Source organism: Bos grunniens, chromosome 7, assembly GCF_055505025.1.
Source record: "Bos grunniens cultivar Pamir isolate PY7600 chromosome 7, Bosgru_T2T1.0, whole genome shotgun sequence".
Lineage (NCBI taxonomy): Eukaryota > Metazoa > Chordata > Mammalia > Artiodactyla > Bovidae > Bos > Bos grunniens.
The window spans coordinates 107,952,919-107,973,800 of NC_141171.1; the positions used below are offsets into that span (position 1 = coordinate 107,952,919).

Sequence of the window (20,882 nt, forward strand, 5' to 3'; positions counted from 1 at the left end):
TTCAGCAAAAAACCCCTGTGTAATATAATCAAAGAGTCTCTCTTCTACTGTTGAGTAATGTAGCATTTACAAATAATTAACTATGTGGTAGTGTCCTGGGACTAGCTCTAGGTAAGGGTTAACGTCTTTCAAGTTGCTCACACGGGGTTGAAGAAACTACCAAGTACTTGTTGAGTTACCTTGTTCAAGCTGAAGGCTTAACAGTTATGGTGGACTGACCATCGACGAGAGGAATGGTGCATTGGGTGTATCCTGCACTAGTGGGTCTTTCCAAGAAGGCGTGATATGATTCTTGAAGAATCTGTTCTTCCAGGTTTGATACCCTTCACAGGAGACTCACTTTGACTTTGTGTTACGGTGCCAGCTATCTCTAAATCAGCGGTTCTCACCTGGGCAGTTCTTCTCAAGGGACATTTGACAATGTCTGAGACATTTTCATTTATCAGATGGTAAGGTAAAGACCATGCATGCTGCTAATCATCCTACAGTTCACAGGACAGCCTCCTGCAGCAAGGAGTTTTCTGGCAAAAATGTCAGTAATGCTGAGGTTGAGGAACTGTGCTTGTGACAATAGAGTTGACTGCCTGTCATGAAATGGATGGTAGAGTTTTTCAATTCTTGTGCAGTAATAAATTCCATGCCTTAATTCCTGAGCTGCTTGGTGAAGGAACATGATATAAATTACTCTTGTTTTTTTAAACCATAATATTGCCCCATCAAGATATATTTACTGTGTGTCTAAGGTTGCAAGGTTTAATACTCTCAAGGAGTTTAGGCTATAATTGATCAATTTATTTTAATACACCAAGAAAGGATGAGCATATAGACATTGGAGTGTTATGTGGTAAAACTAAAAATTGCTAACTGTTATAAGCATATATAAGGTAAGAGATTTTGTGGCCAAAGAAGAATTTGTTTTATTGCTTTTTAGGGTATAATTAGAGCTAAAGCTAGTTATACTCATAAATCATTATTTCTTAATTATGGTGATGAAGCAGTGAATAAAAATTCAATAAATTAGAGATAATAAGTCTTTGATAATGTGATGGAAGATTTAATTGCTTACATCTTACTGAGGTAAAGCTTTAGCTACATTTCAATGAACAGTGTCTAAATTCAGGTTATGAGCTTAGGATTAGACTATCCTCAAGAAGTTTATTCCAAGAATGAGTTATTCAGTGTATCTCTAGGCACTGTTAAAATAATTCAATTCCATTAAAAAATATATATGAATGTATATGTGTGTATATATGTATATATTGTAATGTAATACAAGATGAAAGAATTATTAAGGATTTACTGAGCATGGCCCTGCCAATTGGAACAAGACCCAGTTTCCCCCTCAGTCAGTCTCTCCCATCAGGAAGCTTCCATAAGCCTCTTATCCTTCTTCATCAGAGGGCAGACAGACTGAAAACCACAATCACAAAAAACTAACCAATCTATTCACATGGACCACAGCCTTGTCTAGCTCAATGAAACTATGACCATGCCGTGTAGGGCCACCCATGACAGATGGGTCGTGTGGAGAGTTCTGACAAAATGTGGTCCACTGGAGAAGGGACTGGCAAGCTACTTCAGTATTCTTACCTTGAGAACCCCATGAACAGTATGAAAAGGCAAAAAGATAGGACACTGAAAGATGAGCATGCCAGGTCGGTTGCTACTGGAGATCAGTGGAGAAATAACTCCAGAGAGAATGAAGAGACAGAGCCAAAGCAAAAACAACACCCAGCTGTGGATGTGACTGGTGATGGGAGTAAAGTCCAGTGCTGTAAAGCAGTATTGCATAGGAACCTGGGATGTTAGGTGCATGAATCAAGGCAAATTGGAAGTGGTCAAACAGGAGCTGGTAAGAGTGAACATCAACACTCTAGGACTCAGCGAACTAAAATGGACTGGAATGGGTGAATTTAACTCAGATGACCATTTATATCTACTACTGTGGGCAAGAATCCCTTAGGAGGAATGGAGTAGCCATCATGGTCAACAAAAGAGTCCGAAATGCAGTACTTGGATGCAATCTCAAAAATGACAGAAGGATCTCTGTTTGTTTCCAAGGCAAGCCATTCGCTATCATGGTAATCCAAGTCTGTGCCCTAAACAGAAATACTGAATAAGCTGAAGTTGAACGATTCTCTGAAGACGGACAAGACCTTCTAGAACTAACACTCAAAAAAGATGTCCTTTTCATTATAGGGGACTGAAATGCAAAAGTAGGAAGTCAAGAATCATTTGGAGTAACAGGCAAATTTGACCTTGGAGTACAGAATGAAGCAGGACAAAGGCTAATAGAGTTTTGCCAAGAGAATACACTAGTCATAGCAAACATCCTCTTATAACCACACAAGAGAAGACTCTACACATAGACATCACCAGACAGTCAACACTGAAATCAGATTGATTATATTCTTTGCAGCCAAAGATGGAGAACTCTATACAGTCAGCAAAAACAAAACCGGGAGTTGACTGTGGCTCAGATCATGAATTCCTTACTGCCAAATTCAGACTTAAATTGAAGAAAGTCGGGAAAACCACTAGACCATTCAGGTATGACCTAAATCAAATTCCTAACGATTATACAGTGGAAGTGAGAAGTAGATTTAAGGGACTAGATCTGATAGAGTGCCTGCTGAACTGTGGATGGAAGTTCATGACATTGTACAGGAGGCAGGGATCAAGACCATCCCCAAGAAAAAGAAATGCAAAAAAGCAAAATGGTTGTCTGAGGAGGCCTTACAAATAGCTGTGAAAAGAAGAAAAGCAAAAAGCAAAGGAGAAAGGAAAGATAGAAGCATCTAAATGCAGAGTTCCAAAGAATAGCAAGGAGAGATAAGAAAGCCTTCCTCAGTGATCAATGCAAAGAATTAGAGGAAAACAATAGAATGGGAAAGACTAGAGATCTCTTCATGAAAGTTAGAGATACCAAGGGAACATTTCATGCAAAGATGAGCTCGATAAAGGACAGAAATGGTATGGACCTAACAGAAAAGTAAAAGTAAAAAGAAGTCGCTCAGTCGTGTCTGAGTCTTTGTGACCCCGTGGACTGTTGCCCACCAGGCTCCTCTCTCCGTGGGATTTTCCAGGCAAGAGTACTGGAGTGGGTTTCCATTTCCTTCTCCAGGAGATCTTCCTGAACCAGGGATTGAACCCAGGTCTCCTACACTGTAGGCAGATGCTTTACCATCAGAGCCACCAGGGAAGTCCACCAGGGACCTACCAAAAGCAGAAGATACTAAGAAGAGGTGGCAAGAATATGCAGAAGAAGTGTACAAAAAAGATCATCATGACCCAGATAGCCATGATGGTGTGATCACTCACCTAGAGCCAGACATCCTGGAGTGTGAAGTCAAGTGGGCCTTAGGAAGCATCACTACGAACAAAGCGAATGGACGTGATGGAATTTCAGTTGAGCTATTTCAAATCTTAAAAGATGATGCTGTGAAAGTGCTACACTCAATATGCCAGCAAATTTGGAAAACTCAGCAATGGCCACAGGACTGGAAAAGGTCAGTTTTCATTTCAGTCCCAAAGAAAGGCAGTGCCAAAGAATATTCAAACAACTATACAATTGAACTCATCTTAGTTCAGTTCAGTTGCTCAGTCATGTCCAACTCCTTGAGACCCCATAAATAACAGCACGCCAGGCCTCCTTGTCCATCACCAACTCCTGGAGTTCGCTCAACTCATGTCCATCAAGTCAGTGATGCCATCCAGCCATCTCATCCTCTGTCGTCCCTTTCTCCTCCTGCCCCCAAACCCTCCCAGCATCAGGGTCTTTTCCAATGAGTCAACTCTTTGCATGAGGTGGCCTAAGTATTGGAGTTTCAGCTTCAGCATCAGTCCTTCCAATGAACACCCAGGACTGATCTCGTTTAGGATGGACTGGTTGGATCTCCTTGCAGTCCAAGGGACTCGCAAGAGTCTTCTCTGGCACCGCAAAAGCATCAGTTCTTCAGTGCTCAGCTTTCTTCACAGTCCAACTCTCATATCCATACATGACTACTGGAAAAGCCATAGCGTTGAGTAGATGGACCTTTGTTGGCAAAGCAATATCTCTGCTTTTGAATATGCTATCTAGGTTGGTCATAACTTTCCTTCCAAGGGTAAGCGTCTTTTAATTTCATGGCTACAGTCACCACCTGCAGTGATTTTGGAGCCCAAAAAAATAAAGTCAGCCACTGTTTCCAATGTCTCCCCATCTATTTGCCATGAAGTGATGGGACCAGATGCCATGATCTTAGTTTTCTGAATGTTGAATTTTAAGCCAACTTTTTCACTGTCCTCTTTCACTTTCATCAAGAGGCTATACACAAAAAATTGGTGTTTACTCAGTACCAGTTGAACAGTTTGTCTTTTCACCATGTGTATTCTTGCATCTTTGTCACAAATTAACTGACCCTAGGTGTGTGGCTTTATTTCTAGGCTGTCTGTTCCTTTCCATTGATGTATGAGTCTATTTTTGGAACAGTACCATTCTGTTTTCATTGCTGTAGCTTTGTAGGGTAGTCTAAGGTCAGAAGGCTTGATTCCTCCAGCTCTGTTTTTTTTTTTTTAAGTCTATTTGGGGCTCTTATATGTTTATCTGTATTGGTTTTTCTTTTAGTTTTTAATGCTTGGAATGATAAGCACTCTGAGCACAATTCTTAGGTTTTTCAGGGACTTTTGGAAATACTTGACATCTGAAAAATTTTTGTTTGTTCCAAAATATGACAAGAAAACTGTTGTAAAGCATAATATCACTGTCATTAATTATTAAATTTGGTATACACCAAAACATTTCAAACAATTTGTAGGTTAAACTTTCTCACTTTTTAATATATGTGTATAAATGATGGTGTGTATACATACACACACACACACTTTGGATAGAGGCCAAGTATTGTAAAGGTCTCTAAGTAGTCCTTTCATTTTGGCAAAATACTGGGAATACCATAAATATTCATCAATAAGGAATTGGTTAAATGAATTATAGTAGGTCTATACTAATCCCACAGTTTTTCCATATTATTCAGGCTTTAAATAGAATAAGATAGGCTTTTATATATGCTTGTATGGAAAGATCACCAGAGAATATGATAGAGAGCAAAGATAAGCTATAGAATAATATTTATGTAATGAGTCTATTAATAAATAAAATCCATATAGGTTTGTATATACATAGAAACTATTTTGGAATGGAGATGAATTGATGGGTTTTATAAGGAAGCATGTTGGGGCCCATATTCATGATAATTTAAAATAAATACAGTATTATTTCACATCTTTTTGCAGTATTATTTGAAAGCTTATGTTAGTTCTCCAGAATATAAGCTAAATATTTTCCTTCCTATTATGTCAGTTCTTATCCTTTCACTAAGCATTTGTTCATTAGTAAGATTGCTTTAGGGCTTCCCTGGAGGCTCAGTGGTAGATAATCCACCTGCCAAGCAGGAGATGTGGGTTTGATCCCTGGTTTGGGAGGATCCCCCTGGAGAAGGAAATGGCAACTCACTCCAGTATTCTTGCCCAGAAAATCCCATGGACAGAGAAGCCTGGTGGGCTACAGTCCACAGGGCGTGACATGATTTAGTGACTAAATAACAACGCAACATTGCTTTATATAGTTTTATAATAGAGCACTCTCAAAGCTCTTTTAAAAGACAAGGAAGGTCAAAGGAAGGTCCGAGGACCAGGGTGCAGACTTCAGGCAGAACAAACAGCACTCCTGGCTAAGCCCAATTTGCATAGGGCAGGCCCAGGTGGAGGAAAAAACATAAAAGGAGGAGCCAAAGCGCTTTCTCTCCGCCTCTCTCCCGCGTGCGTGCGTGCGCTCTTTTCTTCCTCTCTCTCTCTCTCTCACCCTCTCTCTCTGCTGCTATCTTCTAAATAAAATGGAGCTGTAACACTGGAAAGAAAGAAAGTGCTAATGTCCAATGGCCTGTGTTTCCTTGTGTTCTGCTTTTTTCTCGTCCCATGTGAACTTTTAACACGTTACTAAGGGATGGTATTAAAGAAGACTTCAGAAATATTTTTCCTTTTGTTTTGCATTCCTTTATGTTTAAATGATCTGTGACCCTATCCTTTGTGAAAGGTTATATTCGTTTGGAAGTGAGAATCATTAATTTTTGACTTCTGGAGTTTTTCTATAAATAGGGATCATACTGGCAATCTGTCAGACTGCTGGTTAGTCTTGACTATGAAACAAAGAAAAACTTGGGCTGCGTTTCTTTTGGATTTTTCAGAATTCTTGGCTAGATGTCAGATGTTGCAGATGATTTATGAACATCTTTGTTGAATGAGTGAGTGAATGGAGATATTTTATGGAGATTTTGGGGAGTTTCTCAGTAGTGGGTCTCGTCTGTGGCTTCATATTAGGATCACTGAGGGAGCCTTCAAAAAATGCTGATGTCTGGAATCGGACCCAAACCAGTTAAATCAGATTTTCTGAGGGTTTTATCCAGGCATTGGAATTTTTTGTAAACTTCCCAGATGATTTTAGTGTGTAGAAAGGATTGAAAATCTGCCATAAGCCCACTAAAAGTGTTTGTAGAAATACATGTTTTACTTTCTGTGGGGAGGGTGTGTGCAGGTTTTCAGAGGGTTTCTCAACCCAAAATGCCTGAGGACTGCTCTACTTGAATATCTGTCATATTTAAAGGTGTCTTTTTTGTTAAACTTTTCTAGTGAAGCTATATTTCTCAAATTTATAGTAGTATTGGCAAAAATTAGCATTTTTTATAGTGGTCTAACTGGAATTTTAAGTTTAATAGGATAATAGCTTTACAGTGTTGTGTTGGTGTCTTTCATACAACAATGTGACTCAGGGAATTTCTTTTTGACTCTTTTTCTTCTTTTGATCTGCCATACTTCTGGTCTAGTCTTGACTGGTAAAGTATTTGAAATTTAAAGAGATCCTCTTTTCCTGAGGTTATCTTTTTCACTTTGCTAGTCATAAAAAGACACCCGTTAAGTTTTCTTATTTTGTATTCCTAAATATAACCTGAAAATTGTTGTTTTCATTAACCACACTCATAAATTTAATAGTTTAGGTTGCTCTTTGGTGTATCATGTAGAGGTTTCTCAAATAAATGTATGGGATTCTGAGATTATTACACAATTACTATTTACATCCAGAACAAGATTATACAATGTTACTCCTTGCCTCTTTTCAGATCTGATAGAAATCTAATGATATAATACTAAATGACAAAGTTACTGCATTTATCCATGTAAATATGTGCCACAAAACATTTTTATCGTACTCTCATTATTTGTCTATTAACCGTAATTATAAAGGTCATACCACTGCCGTATTCTTGTCAGGAAAATCCCATGGACAGAGGAGCCTGGTGGGCCACAGAACATAGGGTTGTGAAGAGTTGGATTTGACTGAGTATAATATCACCGCTGCCCGCCCCACCCCAGCATATATGCAGAGAGAGGAATTCATGTCAGCTATTTGTAAATTGTTTATCTCTTGTATATTGGAAATGTTTTTGAATGGTAGATTATGGTGTGGGAAAGAGCTGTTTCTCAGCCTCTGATAAATTCTGGCGCCTGATCACGCACACGCCTCCACACGTGTGTTCAGGTTGCGTCACCTTGAGGCTTGAGTCTGAGACTGATCCCTTTGTCTCTGTCGTCTGCAGCCTCTTTGCTTCCCTTCCATCACCACTTTCACATCTACCTCATTTTTGGATCTCCTTTCTTGGCCAAAGACTGAGAGAGAATACTAAACTTTTTGTTTAAGATTATATATGTAAATATTTCCTCTCATCCAATCACTATTTAATTGACGAATTTGGGATTGGTTTAGTTTATCAAAATAACTTGAAAAAGTCAAGTCTGTTGAACATTAGAAGAACATATTTAAGTATCTGTTGTGTGGACTTTTGCATTTTGGATCGATGAGGCATTGATTTGTGATCCGGTGCAAACATAAAGCAGAGTAAATGGAGTTATGAATCCATAGTTTAAGCCAGGCAGGTTACAGATAGCAAGTTGTTCCAAAATATGAACAGTAACATGTCTGCCAAAAGAGGAATTTTTATTAATTTTACTGGAATGGTGGAGAGCAAAGGGCCTCCGTCTTTTTGTGGGATCAGTTTTCCAGTTTCAGGTGAGGTCTCTTAATAATGAGTTGTTTCTGCCTAGCAGTAGGAAATAGATTTGAGTTCCAGAAGACTGTGTTAAATGTCTAGTTGTATATTCTAAAGTAAAACCCAATCTCAGGTCTCATGTTTCCCAGATCATTTAACAAAATTTAGGGTCAAAATGTGTTTAGCTTTACAGTGAAATATAAATAAGATCTCTTAATTGAAGAATGATAATTCTCTACATGGGAAAGTGATTGTTTTGGATTTTTGAGCTGTGAATGAGCAATCTATAGCTTATAGGTCACATCCTGCTAGCCACCTTATCTCGTGCAGTCTATGAGCTAACACTGCTTTTTACATTTTCTAACGGTTAAAAAAGTCAAAAGCAGAAGTATATTTTGTGAATATGAAAGTTACATGCAGCGTAAACGTCAGAGGACATGAGTTACATTGGAACGCAGCCGTGCTCGCCCTTCACCTGCTGTCTGTGGGTGGGTTCCTGCTGCAGGGCAGAGCGAGCCGTTGAGGCAGAGACCACGTGTGGCATTCCCATCACTTCACACTGCTGCTTGGTGCACTACAGACCGCAGCGCCATGGTTGTAACTCAGCACTGTTTTGAATGCCACACACATCACTGGACTACAGCATTTACTTCCTTTTTATTATCAGTGCATGCATGTCATGTCAAGAAGAGAAGAGAAAATGGCTTTTGGTTGTCACACTTTAAGACACAGTAGATGCAGATTATTTTGTTGTTGAGTTAGATGGCACAGCATTGTGTTTGTCATGCATGGGCACTGTAGCTGTGCTAAAATAATGTCTGTTGACATTACCAGATTCAACACTCTTCTCAGTGTTACTGACACACAGGGCAGCAAGAGTCAAGAAATATTATTAAAGTTAAACTGAAATGCTTCATCACAGCAGACTTTTTTCAGAAAAATAAAATATGAATGAGGATAAAACCAAATGAAAATAAGTTTCTGGGTGACTTATTTGTTAGCCAAGCAGGCAAAGCCCATTTATCAGTGGTAATTTAATTAAATAGTGTTTTAAAGAATAACTGAGGAAATATGTTCAGAGGAAGTAAGTTTGTTTATGACCACTACATTGTCAGGAAGGACATTTGCTTGAGGGGTTGAGAGCTTTGGGAGCTGCGTCATTAGTTAATTAATAAAAAACATGACAAATTATTCAAAGTGGTTTTCCCTGGCTCTTGACGAGTCAGCAGATATGATCCAAACTACTCAGTTGTTTACTTGAGAAGTCAAACCAGGTTTGAAGCGATTGAAGAATTACTTTCAGTGAATGTTGTGTGTGGGTCACCTACAATTAGTATTTTCAATGAAGTTGAGAAAAGGCTAACCCAGTACAGACTGAAGTGGAATCTGTTACGCTGTATTACAACTGATGGTGTTAAGAACATACGTGGATCAAAAAGAGGTTTAGTTGAACAAAGACCTGTATGCGGGTCAAGAAGCAGCAGTTAGAACCCTGAACGGAAAAACTGACGGGTTCAGGATTGAGAAAGAAGTTCGACCCGGCGGTCTGCTGTCACCCTGCTTATTTAACCTGTGCCCTGAGCACATCATGAGAAATGCCGGGCTGGATGACTTACAAGCAGGAATCAAGACAGTCTGGAGAAACATCGACATGTGGATATGTGGATGTTACCACTCTAACGGCAGGAAGTGACGTGGAACTAAAGATCCTCTTGCTGAGGGTGAAGGAGGAGAGTGAAAGAGCTGGCTTAAACTGAATTTAAAAAATGGAGATCATGGCATTTGGCCCCATTTCTTCACGGCAAATAGAAGGGGAAACGGGAGAAGTAGCGACAGATTTCCTCGTCTTGGGCTCTGAAATCAATGCGGATGGTGACTGCGGCCATGAAGTCTGAAGACAGTTGCTTCCCACAAAGCAAATGACAAACCTAGACAGCGTGTTGAGAAGCAGAGATGTCGCTCTGCCAGCAGAGGTCCGTGTAGTCAAGGCTGTGGTCTTCCCAGTGGTCACGCACGGTTGTGAAAGCTGGATGGTTAACAAGGCAGAGCACTAAAAAACTGAAGCCTTCAAACTGTAGTGTTGGAGAAGACTCCTGAGAATCCCTTGGACAGCAAGGAGATCAATCCAGTCAATCTTAAGGGAAGTCAACCCTGAAAACTCATTGGAAGGACTGATGCTGAAGCCCCAGTGTTTTGGTCACCTGATGCAAACAGTGACTCATTGGATAAGACCCTGATGCTGGGAAAGACTGAGGGCAGAAGGAGAAGAGGGTATGAGAGGATGTGATGGCTGATGGCATCACCGATACAGTGGACATGAACTTGGGCAGACTTTGGGAGATGGTGAGGGACAGGAAGGCCTGGTGTGCTGCAGTCCATGGGGTCACAAAGAATTGGACATGACTGGGCAACTGAACAAGAATAGCGAATAAGGACTCTCAAAAAAGTTATATCAGGCAACTGTAACCTTTTTTGCATTTGGGTTTTTATTAACCCAAATGTCACAATTAATGAGACAGTATTAGGAATTTTTAATTTATATTTTTTTAGGAAGTTGGATCTCTTTAGAAGTGCTCAGAGATTTAAATAATGGTAGAAAATGGTTTGAGAATATAAAAAGTATTGTCATGAGTACTGAAAATTTGTTATCATCCACAATAGTTGCTTTAGGCTTTTGTATCTTTAAATATACATAGTAGTTGTATGAGGAGGCCTGACAAATAGCTAAGAAAAGAAGAGAAGTGAAAGGCAAGGAGAAAGGGAAAGATATACCCAACTGAATGCAGAGTTCCATAGAATAGCAAGGAGATATAAGAAAGCCTTCTTAAGTCAACAGTGCAAAGAAATAGAGGAAAACAAGAATGGGAAAAACTAGAGATCTCCTCAAGAAAATTGGAGACACCAACGGAATATTCATGCAAAGATGAACTCAATAAGGACAGAAAAGGCAAGGACCTAACAGAAGCAGAAGAGATTAAGAAGAGGTGGGAAGAATACCATCTGAGCTACCAGGAAAGATCCCCTGGAGGAGAAAATGGCAATCTGCTCCAATATTCTTGCCTGGAGAATCCCATGGACAGAGGAGTCTGGCGGGCTACTGTCCAAAGGGTTGCAAAGTGTCGGACATGACTGAAGCGACTTAGCGTGGCAAGAATACACATAAGAACTATACAAAAAAGATCTCAATGACCAAGACAACCACGATGGTGTGGTCATTCACCTAGAGCCAGACATCCTGGGGTGTAAAGTCAAGTGGGCCTTAGGAAGCATCACTAAGAACAAAGCCAGTTAAGGTGATGGAATTCCAGCTGAGCTATTTCAAATCCTAAAAGATGATGCTGTGAAAGTGCTACACTCAATATGTCAGCAAAATTCCAAAATTTGGAAAACTCAGTAGTGGCCATAGGCCTGGAGAAGGTCAATTTTCATTCTAATTGCAAGGAAAGGATGTTCAAACTACCATACAATTGCACTCATTTCACATGCTAGCAAGATAATGCTCAAAATGCTTTAAGCTAGCTTCAACAGTGCGTGACCAAGAACTTCCAGAAGTACAGGCTGGGTTTAGAAAAGACAGAGGAACCTGAGATCAAATTGCCAGCCTCCACTGGATCACAGAACAAGCAAGGAATTCCAGAAAAACATCTACTTCTGTTTCATTGATTACACTAAAGCCTTGACTGTGTGGATCACAACAAACTGTTGAAAATTCTTAAAGAGATGAGACTTTACCTGTGTCCTGAGAAACCTGTATGCGGGTGAAGAAGCAACATTTAGAATCAGACATGGAACAACAGACTAGTTCAAAATTGGGAAGGAGTTTGTCAAGGCTGTATATTGTCACCCTGCTTATTTAACTTCTATGTAGAATACACTGTGTGAAGTGCCAGGCTGGATGAGTTGCAAGCTGGAATCAAAATTGCAGGGAGAAATATCAAAAACCTCAGATATGCAGATAATACCACTCTCATGGCAGAAAGTGGAAAGGAACCAAAGAACCTCTTGATGAGGGTGAAAGCAGAGAGTGAAAAAGCTGGCTTAAAACTCAGCATTCAAAAAATGGAGATAATGACATCCAGTCCCAATACTTCATGGCAAATAGATGGGTAAAAAGTAGAAACAGTGGCAGATTTTATTTTCTTGGTTTCCAAAATCACTGAGGACAGTGACTGCAGCCATGAAATGAAAAAATTCTTGCTCCTTGGAAGGAAAGCTGTGACAAACCTAGAGTGCATATTGTAAAGCAGAGATACCACTTTGTGGACAAAGGTCCATATAGTCAATGCTATGATTTTTCTGGTAATCGTGTGAGAGTTGGATCATAAAAAAGGCTGAGCACTGAGGAATTGATGCTTTTGAGTTGTGGTGCTGGAGAAGACTCTTCAGAGTCCCTTGGACAACAAGGAGATCAAACCAGTCAATCCTAAAGGAAATCAGTCCTGGGTGTTCATTGGAAGGACTGATGCTGAAGCTGAAGCTCCAGTACTTTGGCCACCTGATGCGAAGAGCTGACTCATTTGAAAAGACCCTGATGCTGGGAAAGATTGAGGGCAGGAGGAGAAGGGGACGACAGAGGATGAGATGGTTGGATGGCATCACCGACTCGATGGACATGGGTTTGGGTGAACTCCGGGAGTTGGTGATGGACAGGGAGGCCTGGCGTGCTGCAGTCCATGGGATTGAAAGAGTCAGATAGATCTTAGCGACTGAACAACAATCTTTAAATACAACTAAATCTTTAAAAATCATCTATATATAACCTGTATATACTAGAATGTTTTTTCTCTTAATCCATTCTACTGCAAGTTGGAAAAAGGCAAAATCCTTTCCCTATATAATTCTGTTCTTCTAAATCATTTGTCTTTTCTACTTTGGATTTACAGCCATGGATCTATAGAGACTGAGAAATATTAAGAAGTTTTGACACAAAGGGTTATCTTTGCTCGATTCTTTTTTTAAAGACAATTTTGCATAAAGCTTTGGCATGTTTTGTTCGTGCCAAGGCTGTAAAAGATTAAGGCCTCAAGAAGCGCCACTATTTTCTTTATATGATCAAGAGCTAGAAAAAGGAAAGTTAGCTAATATTATCATTCCTTTTCCTCTGATCTCCCTTTTCTTATTCTTATCTCCTTTCTTTTTCCAACCTTCATTGCTTAGCAAAACAGGTAGTAAATTGTAGGTAACACAACAGATCTGCCAGAGAACAGAAGTGTTGTTAGCTCTTCTAGGCCTTTGTTTAACTTCTAGAGTTTCCAACTCCTTAGAGAATCTAATACACTGGTGGTAGGACTCTTTCAAACTGTGGTGCTGGAGAAGACTCTTGAGAGTCCCTTGGACAGCAGGGAGTTCAAATCAGTCCATCCTAAAGGAAATCAGTCCTGAATATTCATTGGAAGGACTGATGCTGAAGCTGAAACTCCAATACTGAAACTCCAATACTGAAACTCCACCTGATGCGAAGAGCTGACTCATTTGAAAAGACCCTGATGCTGGGAAGGATTGAGGGCAGGAGGAGAAGGGGATGACAGAGGATGAGATGGTTGGATGGCATTACTGACTCAATGGACATGAACTTGGGCAGAGTCTGGGAGATAGTGAGGGACAGGGAGGTTGGCATGCTGCAGTCCATGGGGTTGCAAAGACTTGGCGACTGAACAACAACAGCAACAGCAGTTTTCTTTTTCTTTCTGGGTTAAAGTTTTAGCACAGATCAGATGTTTGAAAGAGAAATAATCGTGAGTACCACCTCATTGTTCTCACAAATGAGCGTACACATGTACTCCAAAAGTTGAGCATATACAAAACTTCAAATCTAATTCCTCACTGAAAGCCTAAGGGATATTTTTCAGAAGGCTGAATGCTTGCTAAAGGAAGTGAAAGTATGGGATTTTAATATCCTTTGTTAGAATTCACATGTGCCATTGAGCTCTGATAAATAGAATTAGGATGTATCAGGTGGCATAAACAGTGGATCAGGACTCTCTGGCTTTCACCTCATTCCTCCCTTCTTACCCTGTTTCAAAGTAAAAAGAGGGCTGTACTCCAATTAGCTAGGGTAAACATGATATCCAACACAATCAGATGTCTTCCCTTGAATTTTTCTCAATCATATATGTGAAGAAATCAGTAGCAAATCTCCTCAGTTTTTGACTTGTTGTGATATTGTTACCATTATGTCACATCAAATCAGGGCGTATGTGTGTGTGTAGAGATTTTTTATTATTTTGTGTCAAGGATAGCAATGACACGCAAGCTTACATTAATTTCTCTTGAACTGAAATTTTCCACATTTCTAAAACGTGAATGTTCTTGGAAATGACATTGTTGTAAAGGGAAAAACAACTTTGAATTATGAGTAACTCATATACTTTTAATACAAAATTCTTACAATATTTCTTTACTTGTCCTTAACTGGGAAAAATGTATAAATAGTATAACCCACTTTTAAGTTTTATTTAAAATACCTTCAGGCCAACCCTGCCGTGGGGGCAGTGTTTATTTTTGCATCCAGTGTTAATAAAACAGTCTTTAAAAAAGGTAGAAATCAAAATTTAGTTAATTTTCAGAAAAATGTTTCTTGATATCAGTAGTAAAATTGGTTAATAATATATAGTTACATTTATAGGGAATATTCTATGCTTAAAAATCCATACTCAGTTCAGTTCAGTCGCTCAGTCGTGTCCGACTCTTTGTGACCCCATGAATTGCAGCACGCCAGGCCTCCCTGTCCATCACCATCTCCCGGAGTTCACTCAGACTCATGTCCTTCGAGTCAGTGATGCCATCCAGCCATCTCATCCTCTGTCGTCCCCTTCTCCTCCTGACCCCAATCCCTCCCAGCATCGGAGTCTTTTACAATGAGTCAACTCTTCGCATGAGATGGCCAAAGTACTGGAGTTTCAGCTTTAGCATCATTCCTTCCAAAGAAATCCCAGTGCTGATCTCCTTTAGAATGGACTGGTTGGATCTCCTTGCAGTCCAAGGGACTCTCAAGAGTCTTCTCCAACACCACAGTTCAAAAGCATCAATTCTTTGGTGCTCACAGTCCAACTCTCACATCCATACATGACTACTGGGAAAACCATAGCCTTGACTAGTTTTCTCCTCTAATTTGTTGGCAAAGTAATGTCTCTGCTTTTCAATATGTTTTCAATATGCTGTCTAGGTTGGTCATAACCTTGGTCATTTTCTTCCAAGGAGAAAGCATCTTTTAATTTCATGGCTGCAGTCACCATCTGCAGTGATTTTGGAGCCCCCCAAAAATAAAGTCTGACACTGTTTCCACTGTTTCCCCATCTAATTCCCATGAAGTGATGGGACCAGATGCCATGATATTCGTTTTCTGAATGTTGAGCTTTAAGCCAACTTTTTCACTCTCCACTTTCACTTTCATCAAGAGGCTGTTTAGTTCCTCTTCACTTTCTGCCATAAGGGTGGTGTCATCTGCATATCTGAGGTTATTGATATTTCTCCCGGCAATCTTCATTCCAGCTTGTGCTTCTTCCAGCCCAGCATTTCTCATGATGTACTCTAGAAACTTTAAAAATATGTATCATAGTTACATGAACCCTTTAAGTTAGATATTAAATTAGTTTCCATTTTGTTAGAGGAGAAAATGGAAGTCTAGAAAAGCCAAGTAAACATTGAACCCTAAGGTGTCTGCTTCTAGACCTGGTCTCTTTCACCAGGGTAAGGAGCTTTACAAAATGCAGCAGAGACGTGTAGAGTTGCAAACACTAATAATTTTCTTACTCTGAGGTGGAAGGTAAGGTGATTAGCTTGATGTCAAAATGTTTACTTGAAAAGCATCAGTCCTGTATTAATGACGTCTGTGTAGAGAACTAAAGCTTCCTTCACTGGGGTGTGGTTCATGCATCAGTTTAGCTGTCGTGGTGGGGGAAGTCGTAAACTGTGCTGTTCCCATATTGAGGTAGCTCTTTGGTTTCTCTTTCTAGATAATTCAGAACTATAGGAATCAGGAGAGCCTTGGGAGTTATTAGGAAATTGCAGAAAAAGCTTAATGTGTGAGGTTCTATTGAGACAAACAGGACATGCAGAACCGAGTTGGGCATCTACCGTGCGAAAGACACAGAGCTAGGTGTGAGGGCTGAGCAGTGAAGCGGAGGCCGTGCTGCCTGCGTCTTACAGGTCGGTGGGGTTATGTGTTTATTTCAGGGTGGAGCAGAATGCGGTGCAGCGAGAACTGAGAAGAAACTGGGACAGAAAGCATAACGGAGAGAGGAAAGGAGGAGAAGAAAAGGGAGGGTCGGAGGGAAAAGGCGGACCCCGTTTCTTATGCTAGCATCTACGTTTCCTGAAGCCAAGCTTGTTTACTGTTTATCCCGAGTGTCTAACAGTGTGCCTGTCACAGGGAATGGCCTTAGTGAACACCTGGTTTAAGTGAATGAGCGAGGAACTGAAAAGAGGGGTGAGTGGAAAACTGAGCAGGAAGAGCTTTGGGAAAGGCGTAGGAGAGCGAAGTAAACGACCAGAGAGGAGGGGAGTGCTCAGAGACGGGAGCTTTCTTTCCAGTTCATCTCTGGTGCAGCATGGCCAGGGCAGCGTGGGAGAAGCTGGTCCTTATGCCCCCCAGGCTGGGGTGGGGACAGGCACAGAGGTGGGGCAAGTGTTCCAGACTGCCATGAGGGTGAGATGAGACCACATATACGGCAGAGTTTTATGTCTTTACGAGCGAAGCATTATGCATGTTACTAATTTGTATCATTTGTAGTTGGTAATAAGTAACTTGAAGCCAGAAGTTGAAGTGTAGATTTCTTGAGAATGACCTCAGATTTTAATATAGTAACTTTGTGTGTCTAGTAGTCTGGGTATGAACTATTCCACAGAAGTGCATTTAACCCAACATTGTTTTGCTATCGAGTTCAACAAAATAATTTTACTAGATTTGATGTATGTCTCATAAATATATGTATATTCTTAATGAAAAATACTTTAATTTTTCTTTTACAATTCTGGATCATTATTGTAAGCATCATTGATTATGTTTTGTATAATAATGCCCTCAGAAACCTGTTGAGGTTTATTATATTGCTTAACTCTAAACATGGATGAGAAAACCTGGATTACTATATTTTGAGTTTTATCATGTTTCATGGTTTTTCTGCCTTTTCTGTCTCCATTACCTATTATTTAATAGCTTAAATTCAAATTCATTTTTGTTATAAGATTTAAATATAATATAGATTAATACAGAGTAAAATATGAGAGACTTTTTTGTCCAAAAGTGAAAGTCACTCAGTCGTGTCCGACTCTCTGTGACCCCATGGTTATATAGTCCATGGAATTCTCCAGGCCAGAATACAGGAATGCGTAGCCTTTCCCTTCTCCAGGGGATCTTCCCAATCTAGGGATCGAACCTAGGTCTCCTGCATTGCAGGCTGATTCTTTGTCAGCTGAGCCACCAGGGAAGCCCAAGAAAATTGGAGTGGGTAACCTATCCCTTCCCCAGCGGATCTACTCAACCCAGGAGTTACACTGGGGGCTCCTGCATTACAGGCGGATTCTTTACCAACTGAGCTACTAGGGAAACCCTTTTGTCCTTAAATCACCCCTACTCTAATCCCATACCTGTCAGAGTGATGATGCAAGTTTGGTTTTTAGTAATCTGGTTCTTCTCTACACATAAATATATAATAGTGTATTACTCTGCTATGGCTGCTATGATAAAATACCATGAATGAGTGGATTAAACAATAGCAATTTATTTCTCATTGTTTTGGGTGTTACAAGTTCCATATCAAGGTGACGGCCAGTTTGGGTCCTGGTGAGAGTCTTTTCCTGCTTGTAGACTGCTGCCTTCTCATGTACTCACATGACCTCTGCTTCATCTAGGCCTGGGGAGAGAGAGCAAAACTCTCGGTATCTCCTCTGAGGACCTTAATCCCATCATGAGGTTCTACCTTCACGAGCTCATCTAAACCTAGTTACTTCTCAAAGTCCCCCTCTCCAAATATCATCACTTTGGGGGTTAGAATTTCAAGATATGAATTTTGAGGGAATACAGTTCAGTCAGTAGTATGTGTATACACATACATTGATTTCACTATAAATGGAGCCAGGCTATATGTACTTCTCTGCCTCATGCCTTTTAAGTAAATGCCTTGGAAGAACCTTTTATGTGTTGGAAGAACCATGCTTTGGAAGAACCTCATTCTTTTTAATGACTATTCTGTTTCTTTAAATTTTTTATTTTTCTTTTAATTGGAGGATAATTGCAGTGTCGTGATGATTCCTGCCGGACGTCAGCACGAATCAGCCTGGAGTGTGCACAGGCCCCTCCCTCCCACCTGCCCCTCCCTTCCAGCCACCCCTCTTAGGCTGTCACAGAGCCCCAGCCTGGGCTTCTCTGTGTCATGCGGCAAATTCTCACTGGCTGGCTGTTTTACAGATAGCAGTGTGTATATATCATCGTTACTCTCTCAAATCAGACCAAAATTTATTCAGCTATTCCCCTGTTGATGAACAATTAAATACTTTCTAGTTTTATAAACACTGTAGTACAAACATCTCCATATGGACGGATTGTGAGCATGTGTAAAGTATATTGATAAGACAGATTTTTAGATGGTCAAAGGAGATTCTAATTTGAGGTTTGAGAGACAGTTCCAAGTTTCCTCTCTCCTTCCTTCCTTCCTTCCCCTCTCATTCTTGCTACAGTTTTGAGAATACTGTGTATTATCACTTGTTTTCATGCTTGTCAATTTTAGTAGGTGAAAAATAATTTACTGATTATTTAATCTGAAGATTTTAAATTGTGGCTCAGGTTGTAAATATCTCCGTGTGCTTATTGATCATTTGAAGTTTTCTTGGAGTTCCAGTTGTGTTTTTTGTTCATTTTCATTGTAGGTTGACTTTTTTCTAAGAGTTTTTCTACATGAGCTTTTGCTTGTAACTTCCATTGCAAATATTTCTTCGAGGTTTGACTTTTGACTTTTGATTTTATCATCTCTTTAAGTTAAATTTAAATTTTCATATACTTGGGTTATTTAGTATTTTGTGTAGTTTGGATTTCCTGTCTTGCTTTAAAAGGCTGAAACAGAATAAAAATTTTAATGTGATATGATAGGTGTGTGTGTGTATATTTTATGATTATAGCAATTTTATTTTTTGTTTTTTTAATTAAGCTACAGTTGATTCAAGATACTGTGTTAGTTTCAGGTATATAGCAAAGTGATTCAGTTAGACATATGTATTTATCCTTTTTCAGATTTGTTTCCAATGTATATTATTATAGGATATTAAATACAATTGTCTGTGCCATACAGGAAATCCTTGTTGTTTATCTGTTTTACATACAGTGATGTGTATCTGTTAATGCTATTCTCCTAATTTGTTTCTCCCTCTCTGTCACGTTTGATAAGCATAAATTCCTTTTCTGTGTCTGTCAGTCTGTTTCTGTATTGAAAAATAAGTTCATTTGTATTATTTTTTAGATTCTAGTTGTGTGTTTTTGTGATAGAAATATTTCTATTCAGGGCTGGATGCATTTTATGTAATCAAAAAATGTCTGATCTATGGGTACAGACTAATTTTATACATACTAATTTCAAATCTATATAGACTGTACCTCCAAAACATTACTGCAACATGTGAAAACAGAAATAGCTTATATTAATTTAAATTACCGTGTGACTGAGCCTTACTGTCTTTGAGGATAACAATATATATCTCATAGCTTGTTGTGAGAATTAAATGAGATAACATATGCAGATAATACTAGATGTTATTTACTCAAATGCCTATCAAGTACCATTCATTATTTATACATAAGTGTATTTCATCTTCAAAACAATGCACTGAAGCAGGTGTTACAGTATCCAAAATATGAGTAGGAAAATAGAGTCAGTGAGCTGAAGCAAGTTTCATAGGATCTCAGATAAAAAATGGTAAAGCTAGAATATACATACATGTTAGTCTGAAACAAAAATCATGGTTATTTCACCATACACTCTTCCTGGGAGAACTACAGGTACTTTTTTCTTTTTTTTTTTTTTCTTTTTTATTTTTTTGATTTTATGATTTTTTTTAACTTTTATTTTATTTTTAAACTTTACAATATCGTATTAGTTTTGCCAAATATCGAAATGAATCCACCACAGGTTCTTTGGTTCTTTTCTCTTTCTCCATTTCCTGTTTCTTTTTCTCTTTTGCTGTTTGATGAATAAAACCCTTTAAAACAGACTGCCCAGAGAACTCACTGTGATTATTGAAATGTTCTTTTCTCTGTCCAGAGTGGTAGCCGTTAGCCGTGTGTGTCTGCTCAGCTTGAAACGTGGCTGATGCAACTGAGGAGTTGAAATTTTACTCGTATTTAATTTGAATTAAAGTGCTGTGGCTCCTGTGTTGGCCTTTGCGGCCTTAGGTGTGTGGTTCTTTTTTGGTCTGTGTAAAGTGAGCGTGATTCGTGTGCTGACTGACAATGAGGAAACCTCCTCCTAGGTTGCGGACTTTGGCAGAGGAACTAATGCAGACACAGCAGATGCTTGTGAACAAGGAGGAAGCCGTCCTGGAGCTAGAGAAGAGGATCGAGGAGGCTGCCAAGACCTGTGAAAAGAAGTCTGAGTGAGTACCAAAGGGGTTATTTGAGGAAAGAAAGTTTAATTGATGTAATTTTACAGAAATACTTCATTTTACATGGAATTAGAGACATAAAATTTCCAAAAGTTGAAATTTCATGTATAAAAGTATGAAACTGTGTATGGTTGAGTTACTTTCGAGGACTATAGAGGAATGATTTTGTGTTTTTATCCGTGTAATGTTACCTATCATTTGTCTCAGTGT

At 39.4% G+C, this 20,882-nt stretch overlaps 1 protein-coding gene across 21 annotated transcripts in view; it reads left to right on the top strand.

Moving 5' to 3' along the window:
* The window catches only part of FER (FER tyrosine kinase), a 458,023-nt gene that overhangs the window by 122,363 nt on the left and 314,778 nt on the right, over window positions 1–20,882 (top strand). For all 21 annotated transcript variants that reach the window (XR_015168399.1, XR_015168400.1, XR_015168396.1 and 18 more), the window contains one exon: window positions 20,541–20,663. Coding sequence is in view for 15 of the 21 variants with exons in the window: in XM_086413354.1 (XP_086269480.1) it covers window positions 20,541–20,663 (123 nt within the window). In the remaining 6 variants the exon portion in view is untranslated. The remainder of the gene's footprint in view (window positions 1–20,540; window positions 20,664–20,882) is intronic.